Source organism: Caretta caretta, chromosome 10 (genome assembly GCF_965140235.1).
Source record: "Caretta caretta isolate rCarCar2 chromosome 10, rCarCar1.hap1, whole genome shotgun sequence".
NCBI classification, from domain to species: Eukaryota; Metazoa; Chordata; order Testudines; family Cheloniidae; genus Caretta; species Caretta caretta.
In genome coordinates this window covers 31,010,332-31,030,115 of record NC_134215.1, presented here as the reverse complement: position 1 = coordinate 31,030,115, position 19,784 = coordinate 31,010,332, and the positions used below count along the sequence as shown (strand labels likewise).

Genomic DNA, 19,784 nt, shown 5'->3' with positions numbered 1-19,784 from the left:
CCCCAACTCCCTATAAATATCCTGGCAAATACCTGACCAGGTGGGCTAATGAGTTCAGCTAGAGATTCCTCCAACTGGCAGCAACACTGTTCCGCCACCTCCTCCTTCCTTGTGGGGAGGGACAGAGGCTACACCTTGACTGCCTTCTCCAGGGACGCACAAGAAGCTACAAGCATTTCTTCTCTTACAATATGTAATAACCCACCCAACAAACAGGTTTTGCTTGGCATCAGTCTGAAAGCCCCTTCCTGGCCTTGAGATTGCACAACAGAGCAAAGATACTGATGCTAGCAACTTTGCCCCCTCACAGCTATAATCTGAGAAGCTTCGCACCCACAGAAACGGGAGGAAACACCCCACAAAACATCAACACAGTAATTGCATCATGCACCAGAGGGTTTCTCCAAACCCTGAACTTCTCCAAAATATATATCAGCGTTCTCCCTAGGAAAAATCTGATCTGAAGGGGACAGAACTTCAAGCAGCAACAGAACAGGTTTAGAAATCAACAAAGCAAAAACTAGACAGTGCTTCCTGTTAGAGAACAGGCCTGCCCATGTGATGCAATTGATGCAACATGGCATAGATAACATACAACAAAAAGAACACTTAGATCCCCCATGTGCAGACATTCACATGCTGCCTTGCATGTGAAGATTGCAGCTACCCTCATCTTTAACATGGAGGTACAGCCTCTGGAGACTACAGGCCCAGCATGCCATGCTGCATCTTAATGTGAGCAGCCTTCCTGCACTCCTTACTAAGAGAGATGTCATCTTCTGTGCAAGTGCTATTCACATGCCCTCCACTTCTGCGCCCATGTGCCACTGGGGGCTGCCTCTGCCCAGCCTCCACCAGCCTTTTCAAAGGAAAAATCCCTTCAGTCATGAAACATTCAGACTATTTAACACTTATTGCTGAAATATTTATTAACACTGGCAAACTTCTGGAGAGCGCACTCATGAAGCCAGGCAGTCTGCAGGCCAATCAGACATCAAGACTTTCAACAACCAAAACGCTTTCGGCCGACTGTTTTTCTTTTTCTTTTTTTAAGGGTTTAATTAAAACAAATATGAACTTTGATCCAAGTGGTTAGCAGGGAACTACTGTCCCTGGGGCTGGAGAGTGGCCTCCCATGGGTCACGGCTTCCATCCTACAGGACAGTGGTTTCCCAGTACAATCTCACATACCAGTCAACGTCTGTATAATATATATTTCATTTCCCTCCCCCAGCAAGTGGCTATTTACAGGAAAACACGAAGAGAACTACATTGGACAGACAGGAGATGTAGGAAGAAAGAAACAAACTATGTACAGAGGGAGGGAGTGGAGAATGCAGTTCAGCATGGACAGCAGGAGAGCCCTTCCGAGCCAGCTCCTCACCGTAGGCACGGCTCCCACATCTCCCCAGGAGCAGAGCTTGTGCTGTGGGGAAAGGGAGTCGGCAGATGTTTTTGTGGAGGAAGGTTTGAGGTGGGGTATGAAAAGCAGTGATGCTGGCTAGTACAGAGTAACACCGCTCTTCCAAAAGTGCTTCTGTGGGTTGCCTCCAGTGCTGGGTCCTCGACAGGCGCTCCCTCTCTGCCTGCCTAAGGCAATCTTGCTTCTGTCTATTATGTTGAGAAGTTACCAGGAGCCCAGGTGAGCAAGGAGATGGAAGGACCCTTCATGGCCCTGCTCAGTCAGTCTGGCCCAGCTGTGGTTTCTGGGAGATGAGATGATAATGCATTCTAGTCCAGCACTGCCAATGGATCTCTGGGCATCCAAGAGGGGAGGGAGAGAGAGAGAGACTGAAAGTGAGTAAGGCTTGGGGCCAGCCCAGCATGCTCAGAGAGCAGTCCATAGCAGAGTGCGCTGCCATAGCTGGGGCTGCGGTGAGGATCCACAGAACTGTGCCTGCTCAGCCATCAGTACTCTTCTACCCAGCCATTTTCTGATATGAATGCATCTATCACCTCCTTCATAGCAAGGTTTGGGATCAGCTGGTCTTGGGTCAAAGGACTTCGGGTCACAGGGTCAAAGTGACCAACACGCTGAAAGGGAAAAGAGACCATAAGGAGGATGGAAATAGAGCAAAAACCTGAGTAACCAGCCCCTTACCCTGTTGCTGCATCTGCATCCCCTAGGCCTGCCAGAGACCTCCCAGCCACTCAGTCAGTCTCGGTTCCCCGGGTATAGCTAGCCCCATGTGCCCCCTTGCTACCTGAGGGATGCTCCCCACAGACAGGATGCCACAGCTGGACAATTTAATCTACACTGGAGACAGGAGGGGAAGAGACAAGACACTTCTTACTTTAGTGTGTTACTTACCCTAGCAGAAACATCTTTTCAGTCATAACCACAGCTGTGGGGGTTTCAGAAAAAACCACCACCCACAACTGGGAGCGGGCTGGCAATCCAATGGCACAGAGCACACACAAAGGAGAGAGCTGAGATGTAACTTAGCTTAGCAATTTAACATTGCTCTGGGTGCACAGACCATCTTTATACTGGCCACTTCCTGAAGACAGGACACTGGGCTAGATGGACCTTTGGTATGACCCAGCATGGCCGTTCTTATGTTATAAATAGATCCAGTGACTAGTATTCAAGGCCCCCATCTAAACATAAGACTCCTCCGAATTCCTCCAAAACTAAAGCCCTCTCACCACATTCTCCCCCCCCCCCCCCCCCCGAAAAAGCCTGAGAGAACAGAGGCTTTACAGCATGCCCGGGAGGCCAGACTGGCTCAGTCAGGGCTGGAAAACCCTGGCCGTGAGGTGAGATCCAAAGTGGATGTAGCTTCGCTGAGAGTGCCTAGCCAGCAGCCCCGCAATTAAAGCAGGGGCCTGGTAGCTCCAACACTTCAGACATTCTCCATTGCCCTGGCACCATGCAAGGGAATGGCAGGTTGAGGTAACTGGGACTCAACCCATGCAAAACTTCACAAGATGAAGCATTCAATTCCGTAAGTGTGGCTCCTCTCACTGATGCCCCGTCCTCTAAACAAAGATGGGCTAAGGGACAGAATGGAGCTCAAGCTTTAAAACAAGATACTTCGGTATTTAATATTTAGATGGTCTCTGAAACCCCACTGCTTTTTCTGCAGGCCCCACCCCTATCCCCAGGTAGATTTCCAGGGGCCAGGGCCCACTAACACACCACAGTGCTTGCAAGGGCTGCAGCTGCTCTAGGATGCGGGAGGAAGGAAACATCACAGGGAAGCACCTGACCACTGAGAGTTTAGTCTGTGTCGCCCTTCCCCAGTACAGTCAGTTTCCAATCTTTGGGTGGGTTTTTCACCCCCCAAAGGGGGTGCAAACTTACACAATCAGCCAGGGGGCCTCAGCTGCAGGCGAAGCATCTGGACCTACATTAACTCATGTTTGGAGACTGATTTGATTTTAAGTTGCTATCTCCTAAAAATTGCCCTGGGTTTCTCTCCCTCACATGGGCACCCACACTCTTCCTTTCCTCCTGCCCTCCCACTCAGATGCCCAACACTCTGGTTCTCCCATTACCTGAAGATGTTCTTCTATATCTTTCCTGTCGTAGGTAATCCCACTGGGTGTGATACAGGGCTCTCGCATCAGTTCAAAACTGATCTTCCCACAGAGGTAATCAGGGATGTCTCGCTTCTGACTCGAGAGAACAAAAGTTCAGCATTAGGGAGCCATCATACAACAGGCCCATCTCCGGTCTAATGCAGCAAACCAATGAACAGGTGACCCAGGGACAGGACCTCAGCATGGGTGCAAGAAGCACAGATTCCATTGCCAAGTCAGGCACACGATGGAGATCCCTGCATTGCATATCAGAAAACACAGCTGGGGAATGAGGGGGCATTGGTTTTCTCTCTCTCTCTCTTCCCACAAACACACAGGCCATATTTGCACTCCAACTAACCATTAAATCCACCACCAGCTGAAGCTTCTACTATATGGTTTATATTCCATCCAGATAGATACCTGGCCTTCTCCAGGGCTACCACATCCAGGAGAACACCTGACTGACAGTGAACAGTTCACAACCTTTTCTGCTATGAAATGCCCCATCTCCACCAGCCATTGCAGCTGGAGTCCCAAGCTCATCCTCAAATCTGGGGCTCCGTTCCCTCCCATGTGGCATCTGGCCTTCTGGTCCAGCTCTCATCTGAGAGAGACCTGGTACTCAGGAGAGTTTTAAATTAGTCCAACAGCAGGGTGGTGGTGGGGAGAACATGAAGGATGGGATAAGCCACCTTATCTTTGGCACCCTTATCAGTCATGTTTGATGCCCTCCCTCTGCGCACTCCTTGTCTGGTCACAGCTGCCACACCTATTTAAGCCCATCCTCACCTTCCTCTTCTCATCCACCTGAGAGAACAGCTCATCCATATCTGCTAGGTACTTGTCCTGAAAGAGAAATAACCCCTTTAATGAGAGGGGTGGGGAAAGGGCCCTGCAGGACTTTGTTGCCTCTTCAGTGTCTCTCAGGCTGCAGAGACTTTGGCACAAACACTGCAGCCATTGATGGGGAATTGTTCCCTCAGCCACCCCAACAGCACGGGAGTCACTTGGCAGAACCACTTTTACAGAGAACAAACTGGCTGGCTCACAGCAAAAGTTGATAAGGATCTTGGTCTCTCAAGGATCCTGAGGAACAGGATTTGGTGTGTCCCCTTGCCAGCCTCTATCTGCTGATTTCAGAGTGTCAGTCACATACAGGCAGGAACACATCTTCCGACCTGCTGAGTAGTTACTGCTCTACACTGCTGTACAGGAGACTTGGATTTAACGCTCAGACTCACTACCTAGACAACTGGGGCTGGCTATGTGTTGTTAACAGTGTCAGCCATAACAGAGGGGATGGGAACGGTCTTGCATGTCAATCAGTAGTGGCTCATGTGGTTGATAAAGCAGCAGTGCTGACAGCTTCCAAAAAGAGTCAGTCTGATTTTGCCAGAAGAACATGGGCACAGGAATAAAGATCTTCATGGCTGTAAAGTGGGCATACAAAAAGCCCACTGTCCACTTAATGCGCAGCAACTGTTTGTGGGTTGGGCACAGAATTTAGACGGTAAAAGCAACAACATTCAACTCATCTTTAACACCTACTGCAGGGCAGTAAGAGCACCAGGAACAGTATGCACTCTGCTCACACAAAACCCCTCCATCATCCCCCACGGCCACCCCACGTATTCTTCTGACTCATCACAGCACCCCTGAAAGTCAGGAAATTGCTACAGGCATGTCCCCTCTAGTCGTACTCTAATAGGATGCTCCAGAATCCCCACAAAGATTCTACTATGGTCTATTCCAACAACTATTCCCTCAGTGATGCTCTTCCTTGGTGCCTGATCCCTACTCAACTGCAATGAACCCAAAGCAGCACTGTTATCCTCCACAGCTCACACAGGACTACCATCTTCTGTGCTGGGAAAGAACCCCAGCTGGACTGTGTTCATACCCCGCAGATCTGCTCCACAAGCAGGAGCTGTGGCGTGGTGGCCCTGGAGAAGAACATCCCCTTGGGCTTGCTGCTCACACCAAGTCGGGACACATGCCCAACACTACCCAGGAGGCCCAAATCCACACTGAGGGGATGGATTCATGAGGTTGCCTCACATGTTTGGCTTCAACGTTAGCCAGTTGGGCACGGCTCCGGCTCTCATCCACGTTCTCCTCTTGTTGTGTCCTTCGGTATTCATCCAGCTCTCTAGGGAAGAACCAGGGGGATAACTTTCTAACTATACGGATAGTTAAGCACTGGAACAAGTTATCTAGGGAGGTTGTGGAATCCCTGTCAGTGGAGGTTTATACGAACAAACACCTGCTGGGATAGTCTAGATTTACTTAGTCCTGCTTCAGCACAGGGGGCTGGACTTGACCTCTCAAGGTCCTTTCCAGCCCTACATTTCTATGATTACAGTCCAGAGCAAATGATCAGCAAAGGAACTTGAAATGCCACAATGGAGGAGAAGGAATGTTCAGCTCTGAATGAACACGCTCTTAATTTCCCTTTCTTCACCTTCTTAGTGCAAGGACTCTGGCTTTCCCAGAAAGCCAGATAAGCAGGGACTCTCCACCATTTCAATAGTGTGAGCTTCCTTAGGGCAGTGCCTTCTAAGTGCCAGGGTAAGCTCTGGTAGAAGGCCAGTATCCTGTCACCAATTTCAGGGTACTGGGAAATGTTTACAAAAGCTTATGTTTTCCCCTCCTCCCTTCGCACATGGGAGGGTCATCCTGTGGGATTCTGCCCTTCCCTGCCTGAGACCAGTGTTGTCTGGGACACGGTCCCTCCCTTCTGCTTACACAGCTCTAGTGGTCTTCAAGATTCCCCTCATCCCTCCAGGCTGCGGAGAGGGCTTGTCTACCCTGTGCATTAATCCAGTGTAGACGGGTGTAAATCCCAGTGCACACTGGAGTGTCATGCAGTGACGGATCCATGTGGGTCCTGCTAGCACACACTAGAACCGCCCTACTGCACATTAACGTAGTATTGTTTGAAATGGACAAATTTGAGAGCAACAAAACTGGTAAAAGGTTTAGAAAACCTGACCTATGAGGAAAGGCTGAAAAAACTGGGCATGTTTAGTCTTGAGAAAAGTGACTTGAGTGAGGGAGGCTTTGATAACAGTCTTCAAATCTGCTAAGGACGGTTACAAAGAGAACTGTGATCAATTGTTCTTTGCATCCACTGGATGTAGGACAAGTAGTAATGAGCTTAATAGGTAGCAAGGGAGACTTAGAAAGTTTTTCCTAATATCTAACCTAACTATAAGAGTAGTTAAGCACTGAAATAGGCTTCCAAGGGAGGTTGTAGAATCTCCATTATTGGAGGTTTTTAAGAACAGGTTAGCTAACACCTGTCAGGGATGAACTAGGTTTACCTGGTCCTGCTTCAGGGCAGGGGGCTGGATTTGATGATGTCTCAAAGTCCCTTCCCATCCTACTTTTCTGTGGTTCTATGACTAAGGTGCACTAAGGAACTTTAGTGGACACTAGTAGGGTTCACACAGGTCAGTTAGTGTGACTCCCTAGTGTGCACTAGAATTCACACCCCACTAGTGTGGACTAATGCCAAGTGTAGAAAAGCTCAGAGATTTCTATCTGCATTACCTCTCCTTCTCAGCCATGATGAGTTTGGTTAGATAGGAGTGCAACTCATTTTCCTGGTTGATCCTTTTCTCTTCAATGTTGTTCCAGCGCTTCTTCTTGGCAATCCGCAATGCACTTGGAATATCATCCCCAAAATTCAGTCGCTGTTCCTTGGCTAGGTTATAGGCTGGGGAGACAAGAAGTGCTCTCAAGGTTGGGGGCAGGGTGGAAGAAGCCGATGCTTTGCTAAATCTAGTTAGTAGGTATATCTAATAAGAGGTGGGATTTGGGACAGTGGATTATGGCTCCCACCTCCTTTGCTTTAGCCAGGTAAGTCTGGTTTTGCCCCTCTCCCTGAAGGAGGGAACAGTGAGAGACAACACCTGTGCCTTTGAGTGCTACATCACTCCCTCAGTACAAAGCAGCAAATGGGGAATAAATCCTTGGGCCAAGAGCTGCACACAATGACTTGGACTCCATTGGACCATCTCCATATAGAAGCTGATCAAATCACTGATTTCTACACAGTTTAAGAAGAAACTGACTCCTGTTTAGGGCTTCGTCCCCAATCAAATATCAGCCTGTTGTCAAGTGCAGAACCAAGATACAGGGAGTGGCATTTAAACTGAGAGGAATTGGATATTGGCAGTCTGAAGTGACTATACAGAACTAAACACCAGTCTTTTCTAGCTTAAAATCATATTTTGTATTTCGACAAATTGTGACTTGTGCCATATACTGGTGTCTGTTTTGTAAGAGAGGCCCATTCACTTCTCTGCAGCCATGGCCCTCGTCACGGTGAATGTTTTGTATCGCTCAATTCTCTGTATGTTAGCAACAGCCCAAGATAGGCCCTGGTATCCTGTTAATATTGGAGGTCCTGGCCACCTCTATAGGTTGGTGACAGCTTGTTCCAGGTCTGAACATTTAATAGGAAGACACTGCTCACCTCTCTGCAAGTTAGCGATGGCCTCATCATAGTTCTCCATCTCCATCTGGCACTGCCCCAGAAAGAAATGGGCCTTCACTGACTGGCTGTCTAGTTCCAGGGCATGCTTACAATCTGCCAGGGCCTTCTCATGTTGCTGCATCTTCAGGTAACACAAGGCTCGGTTGGTGTAGTATACTGCCACTAAGGGGTTCCGGTTCTGGAAGAAAAGTCAGACACATTAAAGGTCTGCCAAGGATAACACAAAGCATATGACAGGTTTCAGAGTAACAGCCGTGTTAGTCTGTATTCGCAAAAAGAAAAGGAGTACTTGTGGCACCTTAGAGACTAACCAATTTATTTGAGCATGAGCTTTCGTGCAGTTTCCACGGTATGCATCCGATGAAGTGAGCTGTAGCTCACGAAAGCTCATGCTCAAATAAATTGGTTAGTCTCTAAGGTGCCACAAGTACTCCTTTTCTTTTTACAAAGCATATGAGACTTTCATAACTGCACATGGATGGGAAGGGACAGAAGGATTCAAGTCTTTTTCCTGCTCTTAGTATCTGTGAAATCTAAATATTACTGGATTGGTCCTCACTGTTCAGGTTGTTTGCTCAACGTAATACTAACAGTCACAAGCAGTGCCGAAGCATGCAAGCTCTGGACTGCTGTGCTCTAGTATTTAACCTGCTTGGCCTACTGCACATTACCCTTTACAATATGGAGCCACAATTTAGGTACTAGGATGGAAATTAGCATTAAAAGCTTTCTATCTGGGCAGGCTACTGAATCCTGCCTCATGTTTCCAGAAGTGCAAATGCAGAATTCTGCTTTTCTCTCTCATTTAAGCCTTGACAAGGCCCACCAGGCAGGAGTGTGCCTTTCCTTCACTGGGCCAGAGAAAAGATACACCACTGAGATGCTCCACAGACTCCTCATTATCCAGTAGACAAGGTGAGATAGGATAGTTTTGCTCAGAAATCCTGCAAAGTATAGTTGGATCCAGAGGTTTGCTTTGTGGGAGAGACCTGATCCTTGACCTGAATTATTTTAAATTACATAAATATTTTGCTAGAGCCAGTCAGGCAGGAACTGTGCATGCTTCCCCTGCAGAGCTCTGCCAGTGCAATACAATCCTGACCTAATGCAGCCTCTGCTATCCCAAACCCTGGGCCTCCAAATAACAAACACCAGTGCACTTCTTGATCTGCTACACCCTGGACAGTTCCAGTCCTGCCTAACCTCCTCCCAGTTCACCACATTCCTTAACACGAGACCCTTGGTATTCTAGCTCTGGACCTCCACTTACTCTGCCAATGCACTACAGTCCTGACCTGCAGCACCGGCTATTCTAGTCCTGGGAACTCTGGCACAGCTCCATTGATGTATCTCAATCCCGACCCGTACCCTCTCCTAGCTACTCAAGTTTTGGATTTCTCCACTCTGCAGTGATTTGATGATGTGGACTAAGATCCACAGAGGACTCTGAAGAGACCAATACACATTTTCACTTGTGAGTGACTCAAGAAAATTTGAACCCAAGTCTCCAAAGACAAAAGGCTCTAGCTCTCAGACCACAACTTGTTCAGTAAATGGATACAAGTGATGTTAACCAGCATGTCCTTAGAGCTAAGTTATCACTCCTGTCTTTCTAAACAGGAGACAACAATGAAGAGTCTAAAGCTGTATAATCTTGGCCCATCATTTATTTCTCAAAGGAATGTTTTGTATGTTGTTTACAAGTTCATCATCATGGACCCAACTAACAAGCTTTAGCAGTTACCATGAACCAGCAGGCAGGTTGATACACGAAAACACACTTAAAGAGCAGTACCAGGATAGGCAAACTAGGAAAACCATGAATGCTACATTGAGACATGCTAGATGGTGACAGTCACCCAAATCAAGAAGTGTATTAATCATAGAATATCAGATTAGACAACACAGAGCAGAGGCGATTTGTTGAGGGTGTGTGAGTAAACACAGAATAGACAGACTACACAAACTGGCTTTTGTAATGCTATGTTCCTAATGAAACAGAGGAAATACTAGACTCAGCTAAATACCAGGCGGGGCACAGAGACTATTCCAGACCTAGGAGAAAAGCATCCCCATCAGTAATCTCCTAACATTAGCAGCGAAGAGTGTTTAAAGAAATTTCCTTCAATCTCAAACTGTGCATCTCAGTCTGCAGAGTCAGAGAGAGAAAAAATCCCCTTGTGACAGGCATGATACAAGCAAAGAGTTTTATTCCCAAGACATATGCTTAGGAACACAAATCCCCAAGAGCCATGTCAGTATGAGCTCTAGATTATGGTTCTGATAGTAAACCTGGAATCTGGACCACATCAAAGGTTCAAGTGCTGCACTAGACAGAGCTCACAAGCACTGCAGTGCAGCATTATATAGAATGGGTCCTTTGGACGATATTTTAAACTAAGATCCTTCCTGCCCATAACCAGTGGATACTGAAGTAGAAACTAAGGCCCTATCAATAAATACTTCAATTACAGGGCTAAAGGTCCCATATAGTACTTTGTAGAGAGACTAGGAGATAAACAGTGTCCTGTCCAAACCCTTTCAGCATCATAAATTCCAACATCCCCAGCTGTTTGCCTTTACTGCCATTAAAAGAAAAGGAGTACTTGTGGCACCTTAGAGACTAACAAATTTATTTGAGCATAAGCTTTCGTGTGCTTCGGCTCACTTCATCGAGCTATAGCTCACAAAAGCTTATGCTCAAATAAATTTGTTAGTCTCTAAGGTGCCACAAGTACTCCTTTTCTTTTTGCGGATACAGACTAACACGGCTGCTACTCTGAAACCTGTTTACTGCCATTGCCACTAACAAGTCTCAACTCACCTTTTTGTAAAAGATTGATATCCCAAGTCTGACCAGCCAAGATCAGCATCCCAAGCAAAGCAATAACTGGAATGCTAAAAACATTGTCTGGGCCTAAATCCATAGGGTGTGTACACCTGAGTGTGAAACGTTTTTCCAGGCCTCCTGTTCCCAAGGGGCTCTTGTTACCAACACTGCACTGAAGGAGGGACTAGGCCTCCAAAGAAGCAGGGACCTTAGCCTAGATTCTTCCCAAGCAGTGTGGGGTGGGGTGTGTGCACCCGTGTGTTTTCAAGCAGGAACTGAGTCCTGCAGTACCGCCTTTCCAGGGACACACAAGGGATACTGGCCTCTGCCTCAAACAGCTCAGCCCCAATGCGTGAACTGGCCCTCACCCTACACAGCTCAGCTCTACCTCCCCCAGACAGTTCGGCTCGGCCCCCCGCAGTGGGTGCCAGCCCCTCCCCCCCAGACGGCACGGCTCGGCTCGGCCCCCCGCAGTGGGTGCCAGCCCCTCCCCCCCAGACGGCACGGCTCGGCTCGGCTCGGCCCCCCGCAGTGGGTGCCAGCCCCTCCCCCCCAGACGGCACGGCTCGGCCCCCCTACCCCTCATTGGGTTCCGGCCCCTCCTCCCCAGCTCCCCACATCCCCCCCAGCCAGGCTGTAACAGCTAATTCGCAGTATTCCCCCTCCCCCCAGGCCCCCACCTAGGCCTCAGCTTGGTCCTGTAGGCCGCACGGCTCCCCCGTCCCTCCAGCCCACGTCAGGCCCCCAGGCCCCCCAGCCCGCACTCACGATGGCCCGGCCGTAGCAGGCGGCCGCCTCGGGGTACTTGCGGCTGACGAAGAGCCGGTTGCCCTGCTCCTTGTGCTCCTGGGCGCTGTGGCTCTTCTCGGGGCTGCCCCCGCCCGGGCCGCCCCCGAGCCCGGCCGCCGCGCTGCCGCGGGGCCCCCCGCACGGCCCCCCACCGCCGGGGCCGCCCCCCAGCCCCAGGCCGCCGCTCTCCTTCTCCTCCTTCCCCTTCATGCCGCAGCCCAGCGCTCCCCTGCGGGGCCCGGCCGGATCCCTGCGGCCTCGCACTGCGACAGCCCGGCCGGCCCTGCCCGAGCCCGCCTCCGCCCCGCCCGCAGCCAGCGGGACTTCCGGCGGGGCGGGGCGGGGCCGGGCCTGGCGGGACGGGGACGGGGACGGGGAGGTGAGAGGGAGACGGAGTCGGTGCTGGGGGAGGCAGAGTGAGGGAGCGATGGGGGTAGTGGGAGGATCAGGAGGATGGACGGGGGGGGTCAGGAGGCTGGAGTGGGGGGCTGGGGGAGGGAGGGAGCTACGGGGATAATAGGGGGGGGAGGGAGGAGTGGGAGGAGGCTGGAGTGGGGGGCTGGGAGAGGGAGGGAGCTACGGGGATAATGGGAGGAGGGAGGAGTGGGAGGATCAGGAGGATGGACGGGGTGGGTCAGGGCTGAGGGGGTCGGGAGGCGGGAGGGAGGGAGCTACGGGGATAATGGGGGGGAGGGAGGATGGATGGGGGTCAGGGCTGAGGGGGGTCAGGAGGCTGGAGTTGGGGGCTGGGAGAGAGGGAGTTAGGGGAATAATGGGGGGAGGGAGGATCAGGAGGATGACTTGGGGAGGTTAGGGCTGAGGGGGCTGAGAGAGTTAGGGAGCTGAGGATGGGGTGGGGAGATAGAGTGGGGGTCAGGGGGCTGAAGGGTGGGGCTAGGAGGGTCAGGGCTGAGGGAGGAAGGAAGAGTTAGGGCTGAGGGAGGCAGGGGTGGGAGGAAGGGGCTGGGAGGGTCAGGAGGATGGAGTGGGGGAAGGTCAGGGCTGGGAGAGTTAGGGAGCTGAGGAGGATGGGGTGGGAGATAGAGTAGGGGTTAGGGGGCTGAAGGGTGGGGCTAGGAGGGTCAGGGCTGAGGGGTCTATGGGGGTTCAGGGGGCTGGAATGGGGGGCTTGGAGGAGGCCTGGGAGGGTCAGGAAGCTGAGGGTGTTGGAGTGGGGGCCAGGGAGATGGAGTAGGGGGCTGGGTGGTAAAAGCAGGCACAGAGCGCTGCACAGAAATAAAGACCAGCGCAGCGAGGGGCTAGTCGGGCAAGGAGAGCTGCAGCTTTCTGGGGTGCAGGGATAGCCAGGCTTAGAGGCAGCGCCTTGAGGGGGGCCATAAGGACCAAAGGTGCTAAGAGGTAGAGAGGCCTGCTGGAGAACAGGGTGGGGTGAAGGACTGGGGGTAGAGAGAGAAGAGAGAATGCTGACAGGGCAAGTAGAAGGTGAATGATGCAAGGAAGGGTTTGGGGTTTGCAGGGAGGGGAGTTAAGTATCAGCATTTTCTCCCCACAAGGTCGCTGCTCTGTAGTTCCACCAGCATCAGGTCTGTTTGTCCTCCTCTTTTAGATGTTCTTTGTCCTCAGTGTCCTGGAACCCTGAAACATGCCATTAAGTGGAGAGCTGTATGGTTGTGAAGACCCCAGCTACTGGAGGACAGTGTTTGATGTCTACTGGGATGTACTCAAAGCCAAAGGAGGCAAGAAGAAAAACCTTTCTGAGCTGGATAAATGGTAAACCCTCTAGCATTTAAAATGGTTTCTTTTCTGAAGCACTGGTCTGTCAAGGAACACCACCTTGTCACCTGTTGAGGAGGCATACAGCTATGAGTCCTGTCCATTGTAGCTGTCCTGTCCACTGTCTTTCAGTGTGAAATCCCTGCCAACTGTTCTTAGTAGCAGCTGGGTCTTCAATAGTATGAGCTTCCTCACAGCAGTGCCCACTCAGTACGAGCTGCAACTCCAGCTGCATGAACAGGTAGGTTCAAGAATATATTTTGACTCCTTGTCTGCCAATGGGACTTTGTTTCAGGTATCAGGAGGAGCTGCCAGGTGCTATTGCAGGAAGGAAAGAAAAATATCTGACACAGGGTGAAGTGGTGAAACTGATGGAATGGAAACTTGCTGTAAGTAGATTTCCCCAGATGAATTGCTACATGTAACAGCTCAGCCATATAATCAAAGTGTGTGTATAGTGGCAGGGAAGGTCTAAGGCTACATTACAGCTTAAGTCGACATAAATTATGTTGCTCAAGTGTGTGAATTAGCCATCCCCTTGAACAACATAATTTATGCCAATTTAAGCATCAGTGTGGAAAGCGCGGTGTCAGTGAGAAGGCTGCTACTGCTACTTGCAGGGTTTGGGGTAATTAGACTCACGATTCATAGAGTGACTATATTAGAGATCTTACAGTGGGGCAGCTGCATCGGTGCTGCTGTAAACTCTCTAGTGTAGGCATGGGCTCAGAGCCTTGGGGTCTATAACATTTTCAATTGCTGGTGGTTTGGAACTCTGCTGGTTATATTTACTTTTTTTTTTTTTTAACCCGTGTGATAAGAGGCTGATGTTGCCAGTCTTAAAGCCTCTATAGTTAATATCTATTTAATTCTGTTAATATTGTTAAGGTACTGCAGTCAAGGAAAACAATCCAGCCAAATCCTCCGGTCTGTCTGAACCATGCTTGATGCACAACTGTGGGAGGAGCAATGGTGTCTTTATGCTACCTTTGTGGCTCCTGGCTCCTTAATTGAGGGGTTAGTGTAGCCCCCCAACACAACTTATAGAAGCCTCAGGCTTGCTGTAAATTGCAGTCAGCTGCCATAGCCCCAAGGGATTTTCCCAGCAGTCAGTGATCACAGGGGCATATGGCTTTTCTGCCACATGCAGGTGCCCAGGCTATGACCCCTACATAGGATCCTATAATGGGGATGGCATAGAGCCACTGTGCCAGGTAGCAGCCGCCTCACCTTCTGAGGCTGAGGATTTGGCCCCTTATTTAAAAGTTTATCCTCTGTTTGCATTAATAATACCTTAGAATATCAGAGCAGGAATATTTTTAAACAAATAGCATACCTTGAATTTAACTTTTTGCATTTCACACAGCTTGGTAAGTTTCTTCTGACAAGCACAACAGAGCTGTGTGTGGCTTTCCCAACAATAGGGGAATTATTCTTCAGTCACTTATTTATGAAACATTAATATGGTACACAATTCTTTACAAACAAGGAGGTAGGATCCCTGCTGCATAATAATCAAATTAAATTATCATGGGCTGTTGACTCACAGGAAGAGGGTGGTTAGTCCAAGTATAATGGACAGGGTGGAAAAGTCAAAGGGAGTATTTAGGAGAGAGGAGCAGGAGGAGCATAGGGGATAAAGTGAGGGGAGATGGTGGAAACTAAGGTAAGAAACTAGTGGCATTGTAATAAGACAGAGGCTTGAAGGTGCGGTCAGAGAAGCCCATGCTTAGGCTTTATCTACACTGGGAAAGAGGAAAAGTAGATGAAGCCCCTGAAGTGATGTGAGGAGTTGGGAGTGATGTGCTCAGAGTGTGGGTGATGAAGCTTCAAATCCCACCCTCCAGCAAAACAAAATATTGCTAGAAGTCTTTTGTTTCATAAAATCGTGCACACCTAGGGTTTTAAAAACACCTTTTCCCCCCAAACAGAGCCTCAGTTCTGAGCCTCAGCTCACTTGGCATTCTCCTTTTAAAATACTCACACAGCTTTTTCATTTTCTGGACCATGCTTGAGGATAAAGATCCCCACCTGAGGTGTCTTCCCTCCAATCACAAAACATCTCAACCTGGAGAATGCCAGGAAGGGCTCTGCCTCTGGATCACTAGTGGCCCACAGACCATAGCTTGGGAACCTCTGCTAAAAAGAAATATCTCTGGAAGGACTCATTATACTTTTCCCATGTGTTGGAATGGAACTCATGGCCCCACAGTATTGAATCTCTTATTATAAAGGCCACTTTTAATTGCTGGTGCCCATAAAGTATAGACTTTTTCCTGTAGCAATGAGCTGTACTCACTTGTAGAGCAAAGAAGCTGAGCCCCTCAGGTTGGGATGTCCTTACCATGCTCTACTCTCTCCTCCCGTCTAGCGGGGAAAGTTTCGTCCTCGTCTGCAGCAGCTGGTGGCCACTAACTCCAGTGAAACGGTGGAGATCTGTACAAGGAAAGCTTTCCAGCTCCTTCCAGATGTGGCAGCTGCCATCACTGAGCTGAGCCAGCTAAAGGCTGTGGGACCAGCCACAGCTTCGGGTAAGGAGTTGTGGGAGGGAGGGGATAAATCCAAGAGGGCCAGGACCTGGCTATACCGTTAGCTAACACATGGGAAGATTGTTCAGGTTTTCCACAGCACTGTGGAAATAGCACCACCCAAATGGTGCTAGTTAGAGTGGGATCTGAAATGCTTATCTTTCCTGGATGATAAACACTTATAGGAGACAGTATTGGCCCTACAACTGAGCGCTGGGGAAAGGAGAGGGGAAGCACCTACATCTGCAACCTGGTCTCAGTTCTTCCCAATCCAGCAAGTAGCCAAACTTGTTTCCAATGGCCAGTTCTTAGAGAGAAGACATTCGCATGTGCTTAGTGCTGTGGCTGGCAGAAGCTGCCAATCAAAGGCATCTGGACTTGCATGGGATGGCGCCTGCATATGAAGGTGTGGCTAGGTCTCTGGCTCAGAGAGAGAGAGAGAGAGAGTGTGTGTGTGTAAAAAGCAGGGGCACATTCACATGTGGGGGAATTAGAGACTAGCTCAAACTGGAAAATTGTAATTCTTATTTCAGTCCCCCTCTCCTCTCAAATTCAAGACTGTTCAAACACCCAGGGTTTTGGTTCAGTCACATCTCTGCTGGGAATACAGGTGCAGACACATACTTTTGGGTTCAGTTTCCATGATGTGTCCTGGAAGGTGGGATCCCGAGTCTGATTCCAGGCGTTTTGAGAACCAGAACAGGGTGGGGGAAGCCGCAGGTTTCTCCAAGACACTGGGCAATCACTGTCACGTAGGCTGCCCCATGTCATCTCTTCCTAACCCCAACCCCTTCCTTTTCTCTGCTCAGACCCTTACGCTCTTCCCACTTAGCAATTCTAGCTGCAGGAGCCCCAGAGTCTGCGGCATTTATGGCAGATGAAGCAATGGAGTCTATCCCTGGCCTCACCCCAATTCAGTATACCCTCAAGCACTATATCCTCTACCTGGGCAAGATCCAGCTCTGTGTCAAGAAACTAAACCAAGGTAAGGGTAGGTAGGGTCACTGCCACAGACCTCATAGTGGGTAGGGGAGGGAGGATTGTATCTCTCTGCTTTAGTTAAGGGTTTATGGTCTGAATTTCAGAAATTATTTGAATTGCAACGAACCCTTTAGTGCTTACAGTAAGGTTGTCATTATGATACAAGAAAACAGTTGTTAGCACAAATGACTGGGAGTCAGGACCCTGGATTCTATTCTTGTCTCTGTCATTGATTGCATGACCTTGGCTGATTCACATAGGCCTGGAGCCTCAAAGGTATTTAAGCACTTAACTCCCATCAATGGGAGTTAAGCTCTTAAATACCTTTGAGGATCTGGGCCCTAGTTTTTCTGTGCTTCAGCTTCCCCCATCTGTAAAATGAAAGTAACATTTACTCACCTCTGCTCAGTGCATTGAGATCCTCACCTGAAAGTTGCCGTAAGTACAACATTGTTGATATCTGGTGTTTCTGCCTCAAGTGATTAATTGAAAAGCAAATTAATTGGTAGTCAAATTCAGGAAACAGAATTTCCTGGTTTCTTAGACCTGAACCTTGCAGTCACTGTAGAGCCTCTCTCATTAGAGCCTGTATTGAAACAGGTTTCAGAGTGGTAGCCGTGTTAGTCTGTATCAGCAAGAACAGCGAGGAGTCCTTGTGGCGCCTTAGAGACTAACACATTTATTTGGGCATAAGCTTTCCTGGGCTCGAACCCCCTTCCTCGGATGCACGGAGTGAAAATACAGGAGCAGGTATAAATACATGAAAGGATGGGGGGTTGCTTTACCAAGTGTGAGGTCAGTCTAACGAGATAAATCAATTAACAGCAGGGCACCAAGGGAGGAAAAAAAACTTTTGAAGTGGTAAGAGTGGCCCGTTACTCACACCTTCTTGTCAACTGTCTGTAACGGGCCACTCTTACCACTTCAAAAGTTTTTTTTCCTCCCTTGGTGCCCTGCTGTTAATTGATTTATCTCGTTAGACTGACCTCACACTTGGTAAAGCAACCCCCCATCCTTTCATGTATTTATACCTGCTCCTGTATTTTCACTCCGTGCATCCGAGGAAGGGGGTTCGAGCCCAGGAAAGCTTATGCCCAAATAAATGTTCGTCTCTAAGGCGCCACAAGGACTCCTCATTGTTTTTGTATTGAAACAGCTGCTCTGCAAGATTTCCCTTATTAACCTTTCCTAGCCTTCTGTGCCCACCATGAATTTGCATTGCCTTTTCATTCTCCCTTCAATTTTTGCTTGACGTTGTGGCCAGCTCCGTCTCCCTCCCCTGCACTGTGTCTTCCTTCTGGATTTCCAAAGGTTTCATTGTGGCAATGATTTTGTCCACTAAGTTTTCCTGCCCTGCTGTACTATATAACCATAGCAGCAGTAGGGCGATTGTAGGCCAGGATTGCGGAGATGCTCTCCTGCCCCAGCCCACATGCACATCAGTGAAACAGCAGCAGCTTTTGATCTTTCCCTCCCTCCCAGTCTGGTATGACTGACATTCTCCACTCAGAAGAGGCTCAGAACTGGAATAGCAGGAGGGATGTTTGCAGGGCCGGAGTGAGGTATTGCCAAAGTTGGGTGGCAGCTCAGGAGAGATGCTGCAGATCTGGATCAACGTGCATTGGCAGAGCAGTGTGAGGGAAGTCTCTCATTCTAATCTGTACTATCAGCCTTTCACTTACTGGGCCACATATCTTACCAAAAATTCATTTGGGAGATGGGGGAGACAGGGTAGGAATCAATCTACATCTGGTTCCTCTACTGTTGCAGAGTTTAATTGCTCCCTTCTGATCTTTTCTAGTGGATACAGAGAAAGCATGGACTCCTCATCGTGTGGAGATGTGTCTCTGGGCCTGGGCCGTGGCACAGAAATTGTGTCCTTCACTGCTGCAGACTCTCAGCTTAGGAGAGAAGGCAGCTGATGAGGCAGATGAGGATGTGAGACCCACAAAGAAAGGGAAAACCAGGTGAAAACATTATCAGCCAGGAACCTAACAAGCGTCACTCAGTGTTTGCTGCCTGTTATCCAATGCACAGTTCAACTAAATGCCAAAGCAGGACTTCCTGGTAATCCAAATATTGCCCTTTTTCTGGGGTCATTCAGGGAATGGGTCAAATTGATCGGGTGTGGGAAGAAATAAAGGGAAGCTCTTCTGTTTGAATCACTCCCCATTTCAAGCCAAAGCTGATCTTTCAAACAGAGCCCTATCCTGTAGGTTATATTTCTGAGACCCTAACTCCTCCAGCTCTCTGCTTGGTGTGTGCACTGATTTTTACAATAATTCCTTAATAAACTTTTGATGGTTTTCATAGTACCACATAGTTGGTGTTTGCTTGGTTTCCAATAGGATAATGAGGTGCCAACAGGAAGTGCCCTCTCACACTGTATCTCTCTTTTCAGAGTAGCAGCCGTGTTAGTCTGTATTCGCAAAAAGAAAAGGAGTACTTGTGGCACCTTAGAGACTAACAAATTTATTGGAGCATAAGCTTTCGTGAGCTACAGCTCACTTCATCGGATGTATTCAGTGGAAAATACAGTGGGGAGATTTATATACATAGAGAACATGAAACAATGGGTGTTACAATACACACTGTAAGGAGAGTGATCACTTAAGGTGAGCTATTACCAGCAAGGGGGGGGGGGGGGAAGAAACCTTTTGTAGTGATAATCAAGGTGGGCCATTTCCAGCAGTTGACAAGAATGTCTGAGGAACAGTGGGGGCTGGGGGGGTGGAATAAACATGGGGAAATTGTTTTACTTTGTGTAATGACACATCCACTCCCAGTCTCTATTCAAGCCTAAGTTAATTGTCTCCAGTTTGCCAATTAATTCCAATTCAGCAGTCTCTCGCTGGAGTCTGTTTTTGAAGTTTTTTTTGTTGAAGTATTGCCA

The 19,784-nt window shown here is 49.0% G+C and overlaps 2 protein-coding genes across 6 annotated transcripts; one reads left to right on the top strand and one right to left on the bottom strand.

Annotated features, from left to right (window-relative positions):
- Positions 1–903: 903 nt before the first annotated feature.
- Positions 904–11,858, bottom strand: STUB1 (STIP1 homology and U-box containing protein 1). The gene is made up of 7 exons (XM_048866227.2): positions 11,628–11,858; positions 8,009–8,207; positions 7,081–7,246; positions 5,587–5,677; positions 4,318–4,374; positions 3,502–3,618; positions 904–2,034 (listed from the first exon to the last, which is right to left on the bottom strand). Exons 1-7 carry the CDS (start codon positions 11,856–11,858, stop codon positions 1,909–1,911), a joined length of 987 nt encoding a protein of 328 aa, XP_048722184.1. The 3' UTR covers positions 904–1,908.
- Positions 11,859–11,930: 72 nt separating this feature from the next.
- LOC125643513 (uncharacterized) lies at positions 11,931–19,206 on the top strand. Of its 5 annotated transcripts, none has more exons than XM_048866235.2 (6): positions 11,931–12,027; positions 13,216–13,379; positions 13,515–13,623; positions 15,754–15,913; positions 16,743–16,895; positions 18,693–19,206. In XM_048866235.2, the coding sequence occupies exons 2-6, from the start codon at positions 13,252–13,254 to the stop codon at positions 18,860–18,862; spliced, it is 720 nt and encodes a 239-aa protein (XP_048722192.2). In that variant the 5' UTR covers positions 11,931–12,027; positions 13,216–13,251; the 3' UTR covers positions 18,863–19,206. The 5 variants fall into 5 exon arrangements, with proteins under 5 accessions (XP_048722192.2, XP_048722193.2, XP_048722194.2 ...); XM_048866236.2 differs by having other exon boundaries at positions 12,021–12,064; XM_048866237.2 differs by lacking the exon at positions 11,931–12,027 and adding an exon at positions 12,835–13,091.
- The last annotated feature ends 578 nt before the right edge of the window (positions 19,207–19,784 follow it).